The following is a 24,451-nucleotide window of genomic DNA, read 5'->3' on the forward strand; positions in this document are numbered from 1 at the left end:
TTGGGATGGATGGAATATAAGTAAGTAAAGAAGTAAGGTTATTCTTGTAGTAAGGAATAGCTTAAGCAGGAAAGCAGAAAATATATTCCTGGGGGTAATAAGACTAGATCGGTCTGTCTGCATTAGAGGATATGGGTTGGGAAGTAATAGGAGGTATGTTAGGACCAGATTATGAAGCCAGGCTAAAGAGCTTAGTTTCTATCCCTGTGAATAGTATGTAAGCTACTTAATACTTCCAAATGAAGGATTGCACTGGCTACTTTTGCCAAGTTTTATCTTACGTGTATATCTCCGACTAGGTTAGCTCCCGGGAGGTTAGGAGAGTATCTTAAAATCTCTTTGTACCCTCATTATCTAGCATAGGGCTTAGGAGTTTGGTGACATTTTAGGAAGCAGGACTTTCGGAAGGCTAAACAAGAATGGATTGAAAAGGAGAAAAACTAGGATGAGGAAGGAAAATTTAGGGAAACGTTGCCTTATTTTTCAGGCGTGAAGTAATATGGGCCTGGATTAGGCAGGTAGATGTGGAAAGGAAAAGGAAACAATGGATTCAAAAGAAGAATGACTGGGAGTTGGTGATAGGTGAGATATGGGGGAATAGCAGGAATTAAAGGCGAATCTGAGGTTTTGAGAATAGAGATCTTAGTAGAAACGAAGAAGTAGTGGAGAGAATCCGTATTGGTGGAAGGAAGATGAGTTTGGTTTTATAATTTACTGATGTCAAAGTGTAAGTAGCAGGCAATTTGAAGTATAGGACTAGAAATTAGGGCCACAGATATAGATTTGGGAGCTATGGGGTAATAAAATCATAGCATATTGAGGCTAGAAGGGACTTCATAATCATCTAGTTCAATCTCCAGAGGCTCCAAGAGATTTTAACTTGTACAAATTCTCCTGGGTAGATACAGTACCAAGCCTAGGACCCTGTTTTCCTGGCTTCCTAATCCAGTGGAAATTGTACCATGCTATTTTCCCTACTGAGTATGAGGTATAAAATGGGTCCAAGATATAGGGAGGAACACAGGGCCACATGGAGGAGAATGTAGCAAAGAGAAATAACCATAGCTATTTGTGTTGCCCTTGCTGTCCTTAGGGCCAAAACTTACCTTCACTTGGGGCTCCCTGGAAGGCACATATCCATTGCTACCATAAAATCTAGAGATCTTTTGTAGCTCCAGTATTGACTGGCATCCTTGTTTTGGAGGTCCCCAGCGAAGATTGGAGACCTTGGTTTGCAGTGATCACAGAGTTGCTAGTTAAAACTGTCCTTATGGGACTTAGCTGGTGGCACAGTGGTTAAGAATCCACCTGCCAATGCAGGGGACATGAGTTCGAGCCCTGGCCCAGGAAGATTCCACATGCCATGGAGCAACTAAGCCCGTGTGCCACAACTACTGAGCCTGCGCTCTAGAGCCTGTGAGCCACAACTACTGAAGCCCACACACCTAGAGCCCGTGCTCCACAACAAGAGAAGCCACCGCAATGAGAAGCCCATGCACCGCAACAAAGAGTAGCCCCCACTCACCACAGCTAGAGAAAGCCCACACACAGCAATGAAGACCCAACGTAGCCAAAAAGAAATAAAATAAATTTTTAAAACAACCCAGCCATTATTACCATGACTATTTATTGAGGTTCTACTGGAACATCAAGGCATTATTTTTTAAACCACCAATCCTATATTTCTGATGAAGCATTTGAAGTCGAATCATAAGAGAGTTTTTTCTTTCTCTGAATTAGATTGTGGGACTCACTGAGAAGACTGTTTTAGTCGCCCTGGATACTGTTTCCTGTTTGGAGCAGGGCAACAACTGTAGGACTGTGGCCTCCACGGCTATGAACTCCCAGTCATCCCGATCTCATGCCATCTTTACAATCTCCATAGAGCAAAGAAAGAAAAGTGACAAGTAAGTTCAAGTTACAAGTAAGAGTCAAGATTTTTAACATTAGTTCTACTAAAGTTGAACAATAGCTTGCTTCTTGATTTGAAAAATAAGCAGACTTCAGTACTCTGAGCATGAGTAATGAATGGAGCCATTTGGACTGATGTGAAAGAAAATGAGAACCGGCAGGTGAGCTTTGATACTCACCTACCCTCAAGCTTGTGTACCGTTCTCACTTGTGTCCTGTTATCATCACAGGAATAGCAGCTTTCGCTCCAAGCTGCATCTTGTAGACCTTGCTGGATCAGAAAGACAGAAGAAAACCAAGGCCGAAGGGGATCGTCTAAAAGAGGGTGAGAATAATTAAGGCTACAGTCATAGATAAAAACTTCTAGTACTCTTATTGCTGTTGTTGGTGTCTTGACCGGAATATTTCAGGTCACATTCTAACAGTAGCTACAATTCAAGTTTGAGGCTGATTTCAGAAACAGTGAAAAATTGTTTCTCTCCCTTGCACTCATTTTCTAATTTAGGTATGAGATTTGGATCTGGTCCTTGGTTTGATTTCATCTGGCCCAGGCAAGTTTTAGTTTCTGTTTTGTTTTGTTTTACCCCCAACTACTTATAATTAAAATCAATATCCTGATTCTGTCATCCCAAGTATTCACTATCCTTCCCAGATGTTGTCACTTATAAACCTCATCAGCATGGTTTCCATATCTTCATTTAAGTGGTTGGATATAAATGATGAAGCTCCTAAGACTAGGAGAACCCCATGGTATACGCTATTAGAAACCTGCGTCTAGCATGATAATGACCTGGTAATCTGCATGCTTTGAGAATGGTCTTTCAAGCAGTTATTAATCTAGCTAACAAAAATTAACAACCAGCTCCCATTTCTCAATTTTGTACTTAAGGATCTCATAAAAGATTTTTTCAAATGCCTTGCTAATGTCCAGATATACTATATGTCTACCATATTTTTCATAGCTACCAGCTTAGTAACAGTACAAAAAAGAAAGAAGGATTAGCCTAAATTGACTTTTTCTAAGTGAATTCAAGCTGGCTTCTAGTGCTTATTCTTCCATTTCTAGGTTCTTGCAAGCCATCTCTATAATAATCTAGAAGACTTATATCAAACTGACTGGTGTGTAATTTATGGAATTAACTTACCTCTCTTTTTTCGAAAATTGAAATTACATCTGCCCAGTCTTCCGGAACATCCTTCTCTGTGATTCCTCAAATATCATTGACATAGCTTCAGTGTTCTTGTTTGAAATTACTCTCAGTTCCCTCAGCTATAATTCATCTGGTCCAAGACATTTGAACTCTTATTAAAGTAGTTGAGTTCTTGCTTACTACCTTACTACAATGAGTTCTTTACTCATATTGGGCTTCAGTTCCCTCTTGGGAACTGAGAAGGCAGAAGCAGAAATAGTAATTGAGGAATTTTACCTCTTTGTCATTTATCATTATTATACTGCTGGCACAGGGCAGAGACCTATTTCTTCCTCATTCAGCTTTTTGTTCTGAATGTATTTAAAAGTGCCTTTTTTGTTCTATGTTTGAACTTTGAGATTTATCCTTCTTAAGACTATTTTTAAAGGTTCTTTTGCCTCCTCTATCTTTTTTTAGGTGTACAGTCTGAGGTTTTTTATTTTTTGTTTTTTTAATTTATTTATTTAATTTATTTATTTTTGGCCGTGTTGGGTCTTTGTTGCTGCACGCAGGCTTTCTCTAGTTGCAACAAGCAGGGGCTACTCTTCATGGCGGTGTGCAGGCTTCTCATTGCAGTGGCTTCTCTTGTTGTGGAGCACGGCTCTAGGCACTCAGGCTCAGTAGTTGTGGCACACGGGCTTAGTTGCTCTGCCGCATGTGGGCTCTTCCCAGACCAGGGCTTGAACCCGTGTCTCCTGCACTGGCAGGCGGATTCTTAACCACTGCGCCACCAGGGAAGCCCTCTGAGTTTTTTTTAACAGCTTTATTGAGATATAATTCACATGCCATAAAATTCACCTGTTTAAACTGTACGTTTCAGTGGACTTTTGTATATTCAGAGTTGTGCAACCATCACCACAATCTAATTTTAGAACATTTTCATCACCTCCAAAAAGAAACTCATACCCATTAGCAGTCACTCCCCATCCCAACCCCGTTTTCTAGCCCTAGGCAACCACTAACCTATATTTCATACAAATGGAATCATATAATTTATGGTCTTTTGTGACTGTCTTATTTCACTTAACATAAGGTTTTCAAGGATCATCCATGTTGCAATGTGTATCATCACTTCATTTTACTGCTAAATCATATTCCATTGTACAGATATACAACATTTTTGTTTGTTTTTTGCGGTACGCAGGCCTCTGACTGCTGTGGCCTCTCCCGTTGCGGAGCACAGGCTCCGGACGCGCAGGCTCAGCGGCCATGGCTCACGGGTCCAGCCGCTCCGCAGCACGCGGGATCCTCCCGGACCGGGGCACGAACCCGTATCCCCTGCATCGGCAGGCGGACTCTCAACCACTGCGCCACCAGGGAAGCCCCAGATATACAACATTTTGTTTGCCCATTCATCAGTTGTATCCAATTTGACTATTTTGAATATTGCTCTGTGAACATCTATATATAAGTTTTTGTGTGGACAAATGTTTTAATTTCTCTTTAGGTATAACCTAGGAGTGTTATACGTGGGTCATATGGTAGCTGTTTAAATTTCTTTTTAAAAAAATTAATATGTAATTAATATACCATAAAACCCACTTTTTTAATGTGTACAATTCAGTGATTTTTTAGTATATTCACAAAGTTGTACAACTATCACCACAATAAATTTTAGAATATTTTCATCACCCCCAAAAGAAACCTGTACCCATTAGCAGTCACTCATTTTTTTCCGTTGTCCACCCCCCACCACCCCACCTCCAGGCAGTGACTAATCCTTCTGTCTTTATGGATTTGCCTATTCTGGACATTTCATATAAATGTAATCATACAATATGTGATCTTTTGTGACTGGATTCTTTCATTTAACATCTTTTCAAGGTTCATCCATGTTGTAACATGTATCAGTACTTCATTCCTTTTTATTGCCAAACAATATTCCACTACATGAATATATTAAGTTTTTATTTATCCATTCATTTGTTGATGGACATTTGGGTTGTTTCCACTTCTGGTTTTTATTAGTAATGCTGCTATGAGCACTGATGTACAAGTTTCCGTGTGGATGTGTGTTTTTATTTCTCTTGGGTATATACCTAAGTGGAATTGCTCAGTCAAATGATAACTCTATGTTTAACTTTTTGAAGAATTGTCAGACTGTTTTTCATAGCAACTGTACCTATTCTACCTTCTTACCAGCAATATATAAAGGATTGTAATTTCTCCATATTCTTAGTTTTATTATGTCTTTAATTATAGCCATCCTAGTGAGTATGAAGTGGTACCTCGTTGTGGTTTTGGTTTGCATTTCCCTGACGGCTAATAATGTTTCATGCGCTTCTTGGCAATTCGTGTATCTTCTTTGGAAAAATGTCCATTCAGATTCATTGCCCATTTTTAAAATTGGGTTATTTATCTTTTTATTGTTGAGTTGTGTGTGTTCTTTACACATTCTGGATACTAGCCCCATATCAGTTATATTATGCTTTGCAAATGTTTTCTTCCATTCTTTGGGTTGCTTTTTCACTTTATTGATGGTGTCCTTTGAAGCACACATTTAAAATTTTTAGATGAATTCCATTCATCTGTTTTTTCTCTTGTTGCTTGGTGTTTGGCATATCTAAAAAATCATTGCCTAATCCAAGGTCACAAAGATTTATGTCTCTGTTTTCTTCTAAGAGTTTTATAGTTTTCAATGTTAAATATAGGTAGGAGATCCATTTCGAGTTAATTTTTGTATATAGTGTAAAGTGGCAGTCCAAACTTTAATCTTTTGCATGTAGATGTTCAGTTATCCCAGCATCATTTTTTGAAAAGACTATTCTTTACCCATTGAATTGTCTTGGCATCCTTGTCAAGAAGCAATTGGACTCTCAGTTCGATTCCATTGATCTATATGTGTATCCTTATGCCATTACTACACTGTCCTCATTACTGTAGCTTTGTAATAAATTTTGAAATGGGGAAGTGTGAGGGCTCCAACTTTGTTCTTTTTCAAGATTGTTTTGGCTGTTCTGGGTCCTTTGCATTTTCATATGAATGTTAGGGTCAGCTTGTCATATTCTGCAAAGAAGCCAGCTGGGATTTTCACAGGGATTGTGTTGAATCTGTAGATCAATTTAGGGAGTGTTGGCATCTTTCAATTCTTTCAAGTCCTTCAATTCATAAACATCAGATGTCTTTCCATTTATTTAGGTCTTCTTTAATATCTTACAATAGAAATTTTTTTTTAATTTTCAGAGTACAAGTTTTACACTTCTTTTGTTAAATTTATTCCTAAATATTTTATTCTTTTCAATGCTTTTGTAAATGAAATTGTTTTTACTTAATTTCATTTTCAAATTATTGAGCTTTGTATATTGATCTTGTGCCTGCAAGCTTGCTGAGCTTGTTATTTCTAATAGTTTTTTTGATGGATTCTTCAGGATTTCTGTTTACAAAATCATGTCATCTGTGAACAGAGATGGTGTTACTTCTTCCTTTCTGATCTGGATACCTTTATTTCCTTTTCTTGCTTAACTGTCCTGGCTAGAACCTCCAGTACAATGTTGAATAGAAGTGGCATGAGTGGATATTGTTGTCTTGTTCCTGATCTTAGGGGAAAAGCATTCAGTCTTTTACTATTAGGTATGATGTCAGCTGGGGGGTTTTCACAGATGCCCCTACCAGGTTGAGGAAATTCCCTTCTATACCTAGTTCATTGAGTGTTTTTATCATGAATTTGTCAAATGTTTTTTCATCATCTATTGACATGATCACGTTATTTTGGTTCTTCTGTTGGTATATTGCATTAATTGCTTTTTGGATGCTAAGCCATCTTGTATTCCTAAAATAAATCTAACTTACTGTTTTTATACCTTTAATGACTTTACTGGACTAATTCTACAACTCCCTATAGTTTGTGGTCACAGAAGTGTCTGCTCAGTTACTTTAGTAGTTAGCTAGTGATTGGTCTCATTTCCTTAAATGCCTTGAACCTATAACTCTTCCAGCATTTGCCTAGGGCTCTGAGTTTGTGTTGCGGCTTACCTTAAATGCTAAGGTTCTTTACAACTCTTAGTCTTTACTTCTTGAGCAGGGTCTCAAAGTCAGCCAGAGGTACAAGATGAGGGCCTTTTAGGTCTTTACTGACATTTTTAGGTCTTTCCTGAGCATGCACATGGCTTTCTCCAGCAATATATCAGAGCTTTTTAAGGTCCCCAGTGGACTAGAGGTGGGATAGGGACAGTGGGAGGGAGACGCAAGAGGGAGGGGATATGGGGATATATGTTTACGTAGAGCTGATTCACTTTGTTATAGAGCAGCAACTAATACAACAATGTAAAGCAATTATACGCCAATAAAGATGTTAAAAAATAAATTAAATAAAATAAAGTTCCCAGTGGAGGGACTACCCTAGTGGTGCAGTGGTTAAGAATCCGCCTGCCAGTGCAGGGAACATGGGTTCGAACCGGGAAGATCCCACATGCTGCAGAGCAACTAAGCCCGTGTGCCACAACTACTGAAGCCCGAGTGCGTAGAGCCCGTGCTCTGCAACAAGAGAAGCCACCACAATGAAAAGCCCGTGCACTACAACGAAGAGTGGCCCCTACTTGCTGCAACTAGAGAAAGCCCGCACACAGCAACAAAGACCCAACACAGCCAAAAATAAATAAATTTATTTATTTCTTAAAAGTATATAAAAAAAATAAAATAAAGTCCCCAGTGGACATTTCACTCCCCAGATCTTCCTTTTAAGTTTTCAGCCAGGCTCTTGTTTGACCATGGCTATTAAGTTGGGTGTGTATCATCACCAGATATTTTTCTATATATGTATATATATATATGCACATTTAGTAAAACATTTGTTATATGCCTTTTAAAATTTTGGCATTGCTAAATCAATTTATTTCCTTTTAATTACACAAGTAGTACATGAATCAATTCCTGGTATACAAACATAAGCAATATGGATGAAGATAAAATCCCCCTTGATTTACCACCTAATCCTAATCTAGAGGTAACTACTTTTACCTGCCTGGTGGGTAGCATTCAAGATGTTTTTCTGTGTATATATTTTTATTGGTGTTTCCTGTTTTTTGTTTGTTTGTTTGTTTGCTTTTTGCGGTACGCGGGCCTCTCACTGTCGTGGCCTCTCCCGTTGCGGAGCACAGGCTCCGGACGCGCAGGCTCAGCGGCCATGGCTCACGGGCCTAGCCGCTCCGCGGCATGTGGGATCTTCCCACACCGGGGCACGAACCCGTGTCCCCTGCATCGGCAGGCGGACTCTCAACCACTGCGCCACCAGGGAAGCCCTTTCCTGTTGTTTTTAAAGATAGATGCTATCATACTGCATATATTGTTTTTCAGCTTGCTTTTATCTCAGCAATATATGTTTGAAATCTTTTTGTATTAGTATATAAGTCTATCTCATTTTTACAACTGCTATCTAGGATTCCACAGTATACAAAGTCTACCTTGTTTGTTTATTCCTGTTTGGACTGACATTTAGGTTGTTCAGTTCCTGGCTATTGCAAAATGATGCCTCAGTCAATAGCCTTGTATGTGATATACAAGTGAGAGTATTCTCTAGGTTATATACGTGGAAGAGAAATTGCTAGTTTGAAGGGTGTACACATTTCAGATTTTTAAATACTGCTAAATATTGTCCTCTAAAATGTCTGTCCCAGTATGCACATACCTACAATATATGAGACTATGTTTCACTGTACCATTGACAATATTGGATATTATTGACCTTTTTTATTTTCCCCTATCTTGAACATTGCATGTTATTTTTATAGAACTTGTATTTCCCCAATTACTTATGAAATTAAGCATCTTTTTATGTTACTGGCCTTTTCTCTTTCCATTTCTGTGAATTCCCTGCTCATACCCTTTGTTTTGGTTTTTTTCTTTCAGGTTGACTTTTTCTTGTTTTTCTTGTTATTTTTCCTGTTGACTTTAGGAGTTGTTTCTGTATTCTAGATATTAATCCCTTGTTGCATATATTTTTCTTAGTCTCATTTTTTAACTTTTTTAATCTTTCGATTCATGTCTTATGTGTGTATTTCTTCCTATATACTTTTTTCTTGAGGTAAAGTTTATACGCAATAAAATGCCCATATTTTAAATGCTCAATTTCTTGAGCTTTGATAGTTGTATGCCCTCATGTAAATACCAATGAAAACGTGATAAAAACATTTCCATCTCCCCTAGAAAGTTCTCTTGTGTTCTTTCCAGTCAATCCACCCTTCCCACATTCCACTTCAAGCAACCACTTTCTGACTTCTATCACCATAGATTAATTTTACATGTTCTTAGACTTCATATAAATGGAATCATATAATTTTTTCATGTGTCTGGCTTCTTTTGCTCAACTTAAGATTTTGGGGGCAGATTTTTTTCATGTTCTTGCTTTGATTAATAATGTGTTCCTTTGTACTGCTGAGTAGTATTCCATTATATGATTATACCACTATTTGTTCTTCAGTTTTCCTATTGATGGAAATTAGGGTTATTTCCAGTTTTTAGCTATTATGAATAAGGCTGCCCTGAACATTCGTGTACAGGTCTTTTTGTTAACATACATTTTCATTTCTCCTGGGTAATTACCTAGGAGTGGAAGAGATAGATATATGCTTAATTTTATAAGAAAGTGCCTAAAAGTTCTGTAATATGGTTTGTACTGTTTTATGCTCCAGCAATGTTATTGAAAGTTCCATCTTATCACAGCTTCATAAATAAAGATGTTGTCTTAGAAATTCTAGTGGGCATCAAATACATCTCATTATAGTTTTTTGTTGTTTGTTTTTGTTTTGTTTTGTTTTGCTGCACCACGCAGCTTGTGGGATCTTAGTTCCCAGACCAAGGACCGAACCTGGGCCATGGCAGTGAAAGCGCTGAGTCCAAACTACTGGACCGCCAGGGAATTCCCCATCATAGCTTTTTAAAAAAATTTTATTAAAGTATAGTTGATTTACAGTGTTGTGTTAATTTTTGCTGTACAGCAAACTGACTCAGTTTATACATATATATATTCTTTTTCATATTCTTTTCCATTATGGTTTATCATAGGATATTGACTATAGTGTGCTATACAGTAGGACCTTGTTGTTTAATGTAATACTTTACATCTACTAATCCCAAACTCCCAATCCTTCCCTCCCCTACTCCCTCCTCCACCTTGGCAACCACAAATCTGTTCTCTATGCTTGTGAGTCTGTTTCTCTTTCATAGGTATGTTCATTTGTGTCATATTTTAGATTCCACATATAAGTGATATCATATGGTTATTTGTCTTTCTCTGTCTGACTTACTTCACTTAGTATGATAATCTCTAGGCTCATCCATGTTGCTGCAAATGGCATTATTTCATTCTTTTTTATGGTTGAGTAGTATTCAGTTGTATATATGTACCACATCTTCTTGATCCATTCATCTGTCGATGGACGTTTAGGTTGTTTCCATGTCTTGGCTATTGTGAATAGTGCTGCTATGGACATAGGGGTGCATGTATCTTTTTGAATTATAGTTTTGTCTGGATATATGCCCAGGAGTGGGATTGCTGGATCATATGGCAACTCTATTTTTAGTTTTTTGAGGAACCTCCATACTGTTTTCCATAGTGGCTGCACCAACTTACATTTGTACCAATAGTGTAGGAGAGTTCCCTTTTCTCCACACCTTCTCCAGCATTTGTTATTTGTAGACTTTTTAATGATGGCCATTCTGACCAGTGTGAGGTGGTATCTCATTGTAGTTTTGATTTGCACAAAAATTTTAATTTTGATGAAGTTCAGTTTATCGTTTCTTTTCTTTAATGCTTAGAGCTGTTGGTATCCTGTCCAAGAAACCTTTGCATACCCAAAGTGATGACGATAATTTCCTATGTTTTCTACTTGAAGCTTTATAGTTTTAACTTTTACGTTAGTTGTATAATCTATCTTGAATTAGTTTTTGGTTATAAAGTGAGATAGGGGTTGAAGATCATCCTCCACCCCCCATGAATATCCAGTTCTTCTAGCACCATTTATTAAAAAGAAGGTCCTTTACCTACTGAATTGACTTAGTATCTTGGTGTATTGAGTTGACCGTATGTGTGTGTGTCTATTTCTGGACACTGTTCTGCCCTATTAGTGAATTTGTTTATTCTTAAACCTTTTATTTATTTTTTATTATTATTATTTTTAATTATTTATTTATTTATCTTTGACTGCGTTGGGTCTTTGTTGCTGCATGAGGGCTTTCTCTAGTTGCTGCGAGTGGGGGCTACTCTTCGTTGCGGTGCGCGGGCTTCTCACGGCGGTGGCTTCTCTAGGCGCGCGGGCTTCAGTAGTTGTGGCACGCAGGCTCAGTAGTTGTGGCTCACGGGCTCTAGAGTGCAGGCTCAGTAGTTGTGGCGCACGGGCTTAGTTGCTCCATGGCATGTGGGATCTTCCCAGACCAGGGCTCGAACCTGTGTCCCCTGCATTAGCAGGCGGATTCTTAACCACTGCGCCACCAGGGAAGTCCCAAACCGTTTAATAAATACGGTTCATCACAGTATATTTTAATCTCTGGGAGGGCAAGTTTCACCTCACTTTTCTTTTATCAGAACTGTTTTGATTATTTTCTTGTCCAGGTGAATTTTAGAATCAAGTTGTCAGGTTCTATGAAAAATCTTTTTGGGATTTTTATTGAGAACTTAAATTCAGCTTATAGATTAAGTATAACTGAGCCTACCCATCCATGAGCATGATCTCTCCGCATTTATTCAAGTCTTCTTTTATGTCTTTCAGTAAGCTTTGTAGTTTTCTTAATGTAATTCTTACACCACATATCCTGGTAGGCCTATTCTGGAATATTATAGTTTTTATTGCTATTTTGAATACCTCGTTTTCTATTTTTGTTTTCTAATCCTGTTTAAGAGAAGTATTAATTTTCAAATTTCCATCTTATATCCAACCACATGGCTGAATTGCATTCTTAGTTTCTCATAATTTGTCAGTTGTGTTTCTTGGATTTCCTAGGTAGGTATTCACATTATTTTCAAGTACATACTTTGGCCTCTTCCTTTCCAACATTTATATCTTATTTCTTTTCATATCTTTTTCAGTGTAAGCTTGAATAGTACCAATGATAGTAACCATTCTCATCTTTTTTTTTCTTTTTTTCGCTCTAACCAGAACATTGCTAGTGTTTCACCTTAATCTACTGGCAGATAGCTTTTATCAAGTTAAGGAAGTGACCTTTTAGTCCTAGTTTGCTAAGAATTATATACTTTTAAAATAAGAAATGATTATTGAATTTTATCATTGATTGGGAATTAATGAACATGTAGTTTTTCTTTTTTTCAACCTATTGATAGAATAAATTGTAAAAATAAATTTTCTGTCATTGAATCATCCCCAGTTGATCATGATAAATTACTCTTTCTGTACATTGCAGGATTCATATACTAGTTTCCAATTTAGGGCATTTATATATCTGTTCCTATGAGAGAGTAACCTATAACTTTTTTTTGTATGTATGCTCTCCTTGTTTTGGTTCGAAGATTTTGCCAAGTTTTATATATATATATATATTTTTTTAAATTTACTTTTGACTGCGTCTGGTCTTCGTTGCTGTGTGCAGGCTTTCTCTAGTTGCGGTGAGCGGGGGCTACTCTTCGTTGCGGTGCGCAGACTTCTCATTGCGGTGGCTTCTCTTGTTGCAGAGCACGGGCTCTAGGCACACGGGCTTCTGTAGTTGCAGCATGTGGGCTCTAGAGCACAGGCACAGTAGTTGTGGCACACGGGCTTAGTTTCTACACGGCATGTGGGATCTTCCCAGACCAGGGATCGAACCCGTGTCCCCTGCATGGGCAGGCGGGTTCTTAACCACTATGCCACCAGGGAAGTCCCAAAAGATCTATTTAAAACTATACATTTTCCTCTAAGTACCACTTGGATATAATCGTATAATTTTGAGAAATAGTACTCTAACTGTTCATTTTTAAATAGGAGATTTCCTTTTTAATTTCCTCTTTAACCTAAGAGTTAGGTAGAAGGTGTCTCTGTGTATTCTTTTGTTGTTAATTTCTGATTTATTGCATTATGATCAATGAATGTGTGTGATTTCTGTTTTTTGAAATTTTGTCTGACTCTTGTTTGAGCTTTGTTAATATTCCATGTATATTTGAAAAGGGTGTGTTTTCTGCTAGGTATATAGTTCTATGTATACCTATTAGATAAACTCATTAATTGTATTATTCAGAGTCTCCATGTCCTGTCTTGTTATTTACTTAATATGCTATTTTCTTACATTATGACCAAGGATTTGTCAATTTCTCCTTGTATTTCTTTGTTTATGTATTTTATATTTATTTATTTATTTATTTATTTATTTATTTATTTTTTTTGGGGGGGGGTACGCGGGCCTCTCACTGTTGTAGCCTCTCCCGTTGCGGAGCACAGGCTCTGGACACGCAGGCTCAGTGGCCATGGCTCACGGGCCTAGCCGCTCCGCAGCATGTGGGATCTTCCTGGACTGGGGCACGAACCTGTGTCCCCTGCATCAGCAGGTGGACTCTCAACCACTGCGCCGCCAGGGAAGCCCCCTGTATTATATATTTTTAAGCTATGTTGCTGGCTTCATAAAGTGTCATGGCATATATCTTCTTAGATGATTATATTTATTGTATCTGATTAATATTTCTTCACCTACTTTCTCTTTGTTAGCCCTTGCTTGGTATGTCTTTTTGTATCCCTTAATTGAAACCATGTATCTTGAGTTCATTCATTCATTCATTCATTTATGCCCAATTGGGTGTTCTCTTTTAACAGAGGGTTTTATTCTACATGTTTTTATGTTTGTGTTTGGACTTATTCCTGCCATATCATTGGCTACTAGCCCAATGGCCTACTCCTACTCTGGTACTACAACCAATTACCTTGATTGTTATCCCAAGGCTCTCTCTTGTTTGCTGGGTCCACTACCTTCAAGTCTACACTACCCTTAGTGTTGGTGCCACCTTTTCATAGCAGTTCTCTCCTGTATATTTTTTCTTCTGTTAGTCCAATTCATCTGCTTTCAGTCTCAAGGATTTTGCCATTTCTGATCCACCAGTGATAGATTCAGAAGTGGCTGCTGGGCCATTGCAGATTGGTAGGTGGCAGATTTAATAAGCAAGGGAACTTAACATGAGGCTTGTGTTGGGCAGCTGCAAGACAAGTGGATCTCCACACCTGCCCACCAGAATCTTAAAGTTTATATAGAGGCTTAACTGAGTTTAGTCATGTACGCTGTCCATATGGTCTCAATATGACCTTACTCTCTCAAGGCTGCATTCTTGAAAATGGCTCTGGCTGTGGGAATGGTGGACAGCACATAAGTTCCAAGGACAGGGAAGGGGATGAGGAGCCCACAAATGCCCAGGTCCATTTCATGGGTCAATCTGTGGTAATATCCTCTCCAGTATTACCGAGTCCAAGCTTGAACTGCTCGCTGCACAACAGGCCAATAAATAAAGAGATGCATTGTTGGGGCAAAGAATAGTGACTTTATTCAGAAAGTCAGCAGATCAAGAAGATGGTGGACTAGTATCCCAAAGAACCATCTTCCCAGAGTTAGAATTCAAGCTTCTCTTATACTAAAAGGAGGGCGTGTGTATGGTTGTTGCTACAAACTTCTTGGTGCCAGAATCCATTGATCTTGTAGCTGTCTAAGTAGGTCTGGTCACAGTGTTCCTATAAACCTCCAATAAGACAAATGGTATTCTCTGTTCTGCAACATTTTATCTCTATATGAATGGAAAAGTGTTACATCTTTAAAGGGCAGAGCCTTGAGAATGGACTATCCTGTATATTTCAGGCTATAAGCAACATTCTTAACTTGTAGCAAAAGCAATAGAATACAGAGGTTAAAGTAAAAGAAACAGATCCCTTATGGAATCAGATTTGTTCTTCCCCATTACACCATGACCTCCTCCAACATTACCATCCTTCTCCAGAAGTCTCTTCAGGTCTGGATGGTGTGATTAGGGTCAATTGTCCCCTTCTGAACTGTGGTCTTTGACATAAAAGGCTCAGATGGGCTGGCTTTCAGTCACATGCCCACTCTGAACTACAGGTGGGGTCAAATACTCCACCCTCTCTCCAAGTAAACCCATAGATTGAGGGTTGGGGAGAGAATAATTTTAAGTAAAACGTGCTGTTTCCAGAAGAAGGGTCAAACTACAGAGTAAACAAAAAGTATATGTGCCTATTAGCTGTAAATAATGGTTCATTCAAGTCATTTAGATAATTAAATGCCAAAAGTAGGAGTTGACATTATACATTCTAGATAATAGGAAACTATTAATCATGGATATAAAGATCTGTTCTCAAAGAATTCTATAGGCTCTTAGAGGAAAGGCAGTGAGTTTATATTTTTTACCATTGTATCCTCAAAACTTAGAATGGTACCTGGCACAGAATGGCTGCATAATATATTTGCTGATTGGAGTTAATGTAACTGACTTGAACAATTAATTATCGGTCCCTGTGAGATACCACACAAAACTTTTCAATCTAATCTTACATCTTATCTTTCTTATCCACTCTCAGAATTTTAAACTAATTTCTGTATTATAATTCTATGTATGGTGATAAACAATATACCTAAATCTCCTGCCTTAACTGCTTCTCTGAACTTCTTAACCATAATGAAACTTTCCTTTTAGACTAGTTTTCTCACTAGTTCAGAATGTTTAAAACTGAACACATTACCAGTTCTCCAAAGTTTCTTTTTCTTTTTTTTTAATCTTTATTGGAGTATAATTGCTCTACAGTGGTGTGCCAGTTTCTGCTTTATAACAAAGTGACTCAGCCATACACACACACACACATTCCCATATCTCTTCCCTCTTGCGTCTCCCTTCCTCCCACCCTCCCTATCCCACCCCTCTAGGTGGTCACAAAGCACCGAGCTGATCTCCCTGTGCTATGCAGCTGCTTCCCACTAGCTATCTATTTTACGTCTGGTAGTGTATACATGTCCATGCCACTCTCTCGCTTTGTCACAGCTCACCCTTTTTCTAAATATCTATTTAATATATTGCACCACCTTGTGTGTTTGGACTTAATTACAAAAGCTTGAAATCTAAAATCATTTCAGATCTCTCTGTGCTTGAACAAGTGTGAACTTGTGAAAAAGTTCCCCCAATTCTACTGCCTCACTATTTTTCATATCTGTGTTCTCCAGCCTAATCAATTGCAGGAACTTAGTAGGTGCCTTATATAATGTCTGGATTATCAAAATAATTACCCTTGGGCTTCCCTGATGGCGCAGTGGTTGGGAGTCCGCCCGCCGATGCAGGGGACACGGGTTCGTGCCCCGGTCCAGGAGGATCCCACATGCTGCGGAGCGGCTGGGCCCGTGAGCCATGGCCGCTGAGCCTGCGCGTCCGGAGCCTGTGCTCCGCAACGGGAGAGGCTACAACAGTGAGAGGCCCGCGTACCGCAAAAAAAAAAAAAATAATAATAATTACCCTTATTTTTCAGCTTTATTGAGGTTTAATTGACAAATAAAATTACAAGATATTAAAGTGTACAATGTGATAATTTGATATATTTATACATTGTGGAAGGATTACCCGCCTTGAGTTAATTAACACATTGATCACTTTTTTTTTTGGTGAGAGTATCTACATTTGAGTTGTACTCTTGGTAACTTTCAGTTATACAATACAGTATAATCAATTTTAGTCACCATGCTATACATTAGATTCTCAGACATTATTAATCTTATAACTGAAAATTTGTACCTTTTTGCCAACCTTTTCTTGTTTCCCCCATCCCCAAGCCCCTGGCAACCACTTTTCTGCTCTCTGTTTCTGTGAGTTCAATTTTTTTTTAATGTCCACCTACAAATGATATCATACAGTTAAAAAAAAAAAAAGTGGCTGCCAGCTTTCTCACTTGGCAGCATCTTCAGACTTTTAAGAGCTTTCAAAGGAATTTAACTCAATTTCATTAGAGAGTTTTGCCCCTACATTCCAGGTTCCTTTTTTTTTTTTAACTTCAGAGCTTCAATTTCCTCATTTGTATAATAGGATTTGAATATATACCCCCACAAAGATGTGAGGATTAAGTGAACTCATATTGTAAAAAAATGTAACATAATTCCTAGTATATATTACCCTCTTAATAATTATTAATTCCATCTTCTGTGGTTTCACTTGCTCTGAGTGGTGGTTAATAAGGAATATAGGGGCCCTACTGATATTTATAAACAAGCTCAGATGAACTAAGACCACCTAGGAGCTTGCTAGGGTGATTGTCATCATTTGAGGTAGATTTTTGAGGGTGGAAAAGGCTTGTGGGAATGTGTCTTGTACCAGCGGAATTAAGTTTTCTTTAGCTAACAAAATATCATTCCCAAAGCCAAGACCCCCACTGTTAGAGGGAATCATTTTCTACCTATCAAGAGCTAAGAAGGTTGCTAGCCCCTCTAGGATATTTTCAGTGGGTGGATATGGCTCATCAGAATTTTGTTGCATATTGCATTACGGGGGGTGGAGGAAGGAGGTGTACTCAAGTGTCAGATTTGATTTATGAGACAAAGAAGTTTATGACAAAATCACAATTGAGTCTTAGATCAAGTTGGAGATGCCTTTAGCTGAAAGGGAAGCCAGTGAGAAAGCAAGACACAGGTATATAGGAAGCAGACAGCAGAGAGAAAGATAAGGAGTTTGATTTTGGATGTGTCAGATTTGGAATGCATATTAGAAAAGTCCAGGAATCCGTTTCTTATGAAAAGAAACGGATTTGTCCACTGAGGTTTTTGGTGAAGGAATCAGGGCAGATTGCATCAGATTGAGGTGTGAATGTAACTACCATTCTGAATGTGGTGTTTATCTTTTCCATTAATTTCCTTATTCTTGTATCCCTTAATGATATGTAGTGGTATTTTGCCTGTTTCTAAACTTTTCATAAGTGGTTTCATAATGTATTTGTTTTTTCATCACTGACTTTTTCCTCAGTGTTATGTTTGTGAGATTCATCCATCTTGATCCATATAGCTCTGTTCTAAGCTTTTTTTTTAACTAAAGTCTTAGATTTTCTTAGTATAAAGTCATATCAGTAAAATGAAAATTATCTCTTTGCCAATATTTGTTCCTGTTATTTAATTCTCTTATTTTTTGTTTATTAGCAAGAAACATGATGAAGGACACATCCTGCGCTTGTAAAGTTACTTTCCTTTGGGAGGAATCTAGTTTCTGATTTTAATTGGAATAGTTTTAGTGTTTTAATATTTGGAATGATAATTGCTACTGGTTTTGGTAAATGGTATCTAATTCTTTTAGTTCCAGAAAGTAAAGCTGTACTTTAATCTCCTTGAGAGATCTTTTTTAAGCTAAGTTGTCTGCTTCCTTTCAGCAACTCTATTTTATAAAAGGCCTATTCTAAGCGTTCTGCTTGTTTCTTTTATTGGTTTCTGGGTCTCCTTACATGTATTGTTATTTTCCTTTGCTCATTGGGGCTCGTCTAATGCTGGGGTGCCTTATATTGTAGCAGCTATGTTGAGTGGAAAAGCCACAGTGATTTCTGCCCATGAGCCAGGACTGTAGCAGCAGGAATGTTGTCAGTCAGCTTGTCACACTCTTGGGAGGCATCAAGAGGGGCCTCTCTATACTCTTGTTCCCTGGTGCTATCCTTGTCTCAAGGTAGGGAGGACCCAATCCAACTCTTCAGTTTCTTCTCAGCATTTTCAGATCCAGGAAAACCTGGCATACTCACATAGGTAATATCACCTGTCCCCTAGGAGTTCATAGAGTCCTGCAGGCCAAGTCTTCACCAGGAACTGTGTTCCCATCCTTGCACTTCGGCTGTCCTACATTAGACCCCAGGCCAGTAGCCCAGAGCTCTCATCTGTTCCAGAGATGAAAAACCCTGCATCACCCCTTATTCTCAGGTCTCAGACCCATCCTGTGACCTCATTCTCTTGGCTGACTGCAGTACCTACTTGGCTCAAGAACAGAGTAGATGGATCAGACTTGGGAATAGAGGGGATCTGGGATGTCTTTAACCTACCATCTTCCTAAAATCCCTCTACATTTTTAAAATCCCCATGAAGGGATGAGATTATTCATTTTTCTAAAGTTTTTTCACTTTTCTACTAAGTATTATTACCAATTTGATAAGTGAAAAGTGGTATCTCATTTTCATTTCTGTAGTTATTAGTGAATTGAATATATTTATAGACCATTTATATTCTGGATTAAATTACCCATTTAAGGCATTTCTCTCCCTTTAGTCAGTTTGGGTGCTGTACATTTCTTGTTAAGTTTATCCCTACTTTTTGTTGTGACTTTGAATATAAAACATGTTCAGATCACTGCCAGATAGATTATAAATAGATTACAGATGGATAACAGATAGATTTTCCAATTGAAGAATAATATACATATAGAAAGTTGCCCAAATCATAATTATACAGTTTGGTGAATGTTCACAACGTGAATATACCCATATAACTAGCACCCAGATCAAGAAACAATATTACAAGCATCCCAGAATTACCACCGCGCCCACTTCCAGTCTCTATCTTCCCCAGAGGGTAACCTTTGTGTCTGACTTCTTTCATCCAGTGTAAGGTTGCCAAAGAAAATACAGGATGTCCAGTTAAATCTGAATTTCAGATAAACAGTGAATCATTTTGCATGGAGCATATATATATATTAAAAATGATTCATCATTTATCTGAAATTCAAATTTAACTAGATGCCCTGTATTTTTTTTTCTCTTGCTAAATCTAGTAACCCTAACTCAACATTATGCTTGTGAGATTCATCCATATTATTGCATGTAGTTGTAGTTCATTCATTTTCATTACTATACATATTCCATTGGTGAATATACCACAGTTTATTTATTCTTTGTACTGTTGCATGGGCATTTGGGTAATTTCCAGGTTGGAGCTATTATGAATAGTGCTGCTATGAATATTCTTGTACCTGCATTTTGGTGAACATGTACACAAATTCCTTCAATCCTGAATTCTCCTGTAACTGCTACCCTATCTGCTTCCCTTTAGAGTTAAGCTCCTCAAAAATGTTTACACTGCTTAGCAACACATGTGATTCACTCATACATTTTTTTGGTGAGATATAGCATACCTACAGAAAATTGCATAAATCATGTATATAGTTTATTAATAATTATAAAGTGAACACCCTTGTAGTTACACTTAGGTTGAAAAACAAAACATTTCTAGCACCCATATATAGCCCTCACAGGTCACGATCCCTTCCCTTCCCTCCAGAGGTAACCATTCCTGACTCTTGTGGTAGTAATTACTTTGCTTTCCTTGATAGTAGTGCCACCTGTGTATACATCTCTAAACAGCATAATTTATAGGGCTGGCCAAAAAGTTCGTTCGGGTTTTTCCATAACATCTTACCAAAAACCCAAACGAACTTTTTGGCCAACCCAATAGTTTTCTTTACTTTTAAACTTTATATAAGTGGAATCATACTGTATGTAATCTTTTGTGTCTTACATCTTCCATTCAACATTGTGTGTGAAAAGTTCATATGTTGCATATAGCTGTAGTTCTTTTATTTCCATTTCAGTATAGTTTTCCATTGGTATGATTATACCACTATTTATTCTTTCTACTGTTGATGGAACAACAGTTTCAGTTGTTTCCAGTTTTTAGCTATTATCAACAATACATTCTGGTTCATGTATCCTGATGCATAAGAATTTTCTAAGGTATATACCTAGAATTACTTGGTCATAGGGTACATATACACCCAGCTGTCTTCCAAAGTATTCCAATGTGTGAGAGTCCTGTTGCTGAGCAGTCCCCAAGTAGTTATATTCCCCATGTTCTGTCAGAATTTTAAATAGTTGCCAATCTAGTGGGTGTGGAGTGATAAACTTCACGTGGTTTTAATTTTCATTACCTGGATGACCGGTTGATCACTTTTTCATGTGTTTATTGGCCATGTATATTTTCTTTTCTGTAAAATTCCTGTTCTATTCTTGCCCATTTTTCTATTGTGTCTGTCTCTGACTGATTTTAAAACGTACTTCTTTATATACTGTAGATTCTAGTCACTGTTCAGTTATATTTATTGCAAACCTCCCCGCCCCCACATGTTTTGCAGATATCTTCTCCTTCATCTCTGGCTTGTCTTTTCACTCTCTTTTCATTTATAATTCCTTTATATTATGTCTTCTTTAAGAAATCCTTTAGTACCACCAAGATATTCTTGAAATTATTCTTTATTATCTAATAAAAGCTTTACAATATTGCCTTCACATTTAAGTCTTTAACTCACCTGCAACTGTTTTCTGTACACAGAATGATGTAGGGGTCCAATTTTGGTTTTCCATGTAAATACCCATTTGTCCTAGCACTACTTATTGAAAAGTCCATACTTCTCTCACTGATGAGCAGTGCCAATTCTGTCATTTATTAAGTGCCCAAATGTAGCTTGGTCTGTTTTTGGGCACTCTATTCTCTTAAGTCAAATTAAGTTTTCCAAATCTATGTATATCTCCTCACTTATTTAGGACTTCTTTAATATCTCTCAATAATTTTCCTTGTAGACATCTTATACATCCTTTGTTCTATTCTTCGGTAATTTGTAATTTGACTCTATTGGAAGTGATATTTTAAATCTTTATACTTTACTAAAAAATCTTTTTAGTAAAGTATAATATACAAACAGAAAAGTACATATAAGTGAATACCTTGCTGAATTCTCACAAACTGAATAAACTCATGTAACCAGCATGAATAGAATCTTTTAAAATTTTATATTCTAACTTTGTTTTTGGCATATGGAAATAAAATTTATTTTCTTTTATTGACTTTGTATCTAGGAACCTGATTCACTCTCTGTAGTCTATCTTTACCCACCTTACTAAAACCACTATGTAAAACATCACCAGTGATATATATATATCTTTTAACATCTTTATTGGAGTATAATTGCTTTACAATGGTGTGTTAGTTTCTACTTTATAAAAAAGTGAATCAGCTATACATATACATATATCCCCATATCTCCTCACTCTTGCGTCTCCCTCCCACCCTCCCTATCCCAGCCCTCTAGGTGGTCACAAAGCACCGAGCTGATATCCCTGTGCTATGTGGATGCTTCCCACTAGCTATCCATTTTACATTTGGTAGTGTATATATGTCCACGCCACTCTCTCACTTCGTCCCAGCTGACCCTTCCCACTCCCCGCGTCCTTGAGTCCATTCTCTACATCTGCGTCTTTATTCCTGTCCTGCCCCTAGGTTCTTCAGAACCTTTTTTGTTTGTTTGTTTCCATATACATGTGTTAGCATACGGGTTTTTTTTTTCTCTGACTTACTTCACTCTGTATGACACACTCTAGGTCCATCCACCTCACTACAAATAACTCAATTTCATTTCTTTTTATGGCTGAGTAATATTCCATTGTATATATGTGCCACATCTTCTTTATCCATTCATCTGTCGATGGACACTTGGGTTGCTTCCATGTCCTGGCTACTGTAAATAGAGCAGCAATGAACATTGTGGCACATGACTCTTTTTGAACTATGGTATTCTCAGGGTATGTGTCCAGTAGTGGGATTGCTGGCTTGTATGGTAGTTCTATTTTTAGTTTTTTAAGGCACCTCCATACTGTTCTCCATAGTGGCTATATCAATTTACATTCCCACCAACAGTGCAAGAGGGTTCCCTTTCTCCACACCCTCTCCAGCATTTATTTTCTGATGATGGCCATTCTCACTGGTGTGAGGTGATACCTCATTGTAGGTTTGATTTGCATTTCTCTAATGATTAGTGATGTTGAGCATCCTTTCATGTGTTTGTTGGCAATCTGTATATCTTTGGAGAAATGCCTATTTAGGTCTTCTGCCCATTTGTTTTGATATTGAGCTGCATGAGCTGCTTGTAAATTTTGGAGATTAATCCTTTGTCAGTTGCTTCATTTGCAAATATTTTCTCCCATTCTGAGGGTTGTCTTTTCATCTTCTTTAGGTTTTCCTTTGCTGTGCAAAAGCTTTTAAGTTTCATTTGGTCCCATTTGTTTACTTTTGTTTTTATTTCCATTTCTCTAGGAGGTGGGTCAAAAAGGATCTTGCTGCGATTTATGTCATAGAGTGTTCTGCCTATGTTATCCTCTAAGAGTTTGATAGTGCCTGGCCTTACATTTAGGTCTTTAATCCATTTTGAGTTTATTTTTGTGTATGGTGTTGGGGAGTGTTCTAATTTCATTCCTTTACATGTACCTGTCCAGTTTTCCCAGCACCACTTATTGAAGAGGCTGTCTTTTCCCCATTGTATATTCTTGCCTCCTTTATCAAAATTAAGGTGACCATATTTGCGTGGGTTTACCTCTGCACTTTCTATCCTGTTCTATTGATCTATATTTCTGTTTTTGTGCCAGTACTATACTGTCTTGATTACTGTAGCTTTGTAGTATAGTCTGAAGTCTGGGAGCCTGATTCCTCTAGCTCCGTTTTTCTTTCTCAAGATTGCTTTGGCTATTCGGGGTCTTTTGTGTTTCCATACAAATTGTGAAATTTTTTGTTCTAGTTCTGTGAAAAATACCACTGATAGTTTGATAGGGATTGCATTGAATCTGTAGATTGTTTTGGGTAGTATAGTGATTTTCACAATGCTGATTCTTCGAATCCAAGAACATGGTATATCTCTCCATCTATTTGTATCATCTTTAATTTCTTTCATCAGTGTCTTATAGTTTTCTGCATACAGGTCTTTTGTTTCCTTAGATAGGTTTATTCCTAGGTATTTTATTCTTTTTGTTGCAGTTGTAAATGGGAGTGTTTCCTTGATTTCTCTTTCGGATTTTTCATCATTAGTGTATAGGAATGAAAGAGATTTCTGTGCATTAATTTTGTATCCTGCTACTTTACCAAATTCATTGATTAGCTCTAGTAGTTTTCTGGTAGCATCTTTAGGATTCTCTATATATAGTATCATGTCATCTTCAAACAGTGACAGCTTTACTTCTTCTTTTCCCATTTGGATTCCTTTTATTTCTTTTTCTTTTTTTGTGCTGTGGCTAAAACTTCCAAAACTATGTTGAATAATAGTGGTTAGAGTGGACAACCTCGTCTTGTTCCTGATCTTAGAGGAAATGATTTCAGTATTTTGCCACGGAGAACTATGTTGGCTGTGGGTTTGTCATATATGGCCTTTATTATGTTGAGGTAAGTTCCCTCTATGCCTACTTTCTGGAGGGTTTTTATCATAAATGGTGTTGAATTTTGTCAAAAGCTTTTTCTGCATCTATTGAGATGATCATATGGTTTTTCTCCTTCAGTGTGTTAATATGGTTTAACACATTGATTGATTTGCATATACTGAAGAATCCTTGCATTCCTGGGATAAACCCCACTTGATCATGGTGTATTATCTTTTTAATGTGCTGTTGGATTCTGTTTCCTAGTAT

The 24,451-nt window shown here is 37.6% G+C and overlaps 1 protein-coding gene across 1 annotated transcript in view; it reads left to right on the forward strand.

The window, feature by feature from the left end:
• KIF4A (kinesin family member 4A) overlaps nucleotides 1-24,451 on the forward strand; it is a 126,245-nt gene that overhangs the window by 6,541 nt on the left and 95,253 nt on the right. Inside the window, exons 5-6 of the mRNA XM_029239920.1 lie at nucleotides 1,741-1,907; nucleotides 2,142-2,236. Of these exons, the coding sequence (XP_029095753.1) occupies nucleotides 1,741-1,907; nucleotides 2,142-2,236 (262 nt within the window). The remainder of the gene's footprint in view (nucleotides 1-1,740; nucleotides 1,908-2,141; nucleotides 2,237-24,451) is intronic.

This window comes from Monodon monoceros, unplaced genomic scaffold (genome assembly GCF_005190385.1).
Source record: "Monodon monoceros isolate NGI ecotype Baffin Bay Population unplaced genomic scaffold, NGI_Narwhal_1 Super_Scaffold_22, whole genome shotgun sequence".
In the NCBI taxonomy this organism is placed as follows: Eukaryota; Metazoa; Chordata; class Mammalia; order Artiodactyla; family Monodontidae; genus Monodon; species Monodon monoceros.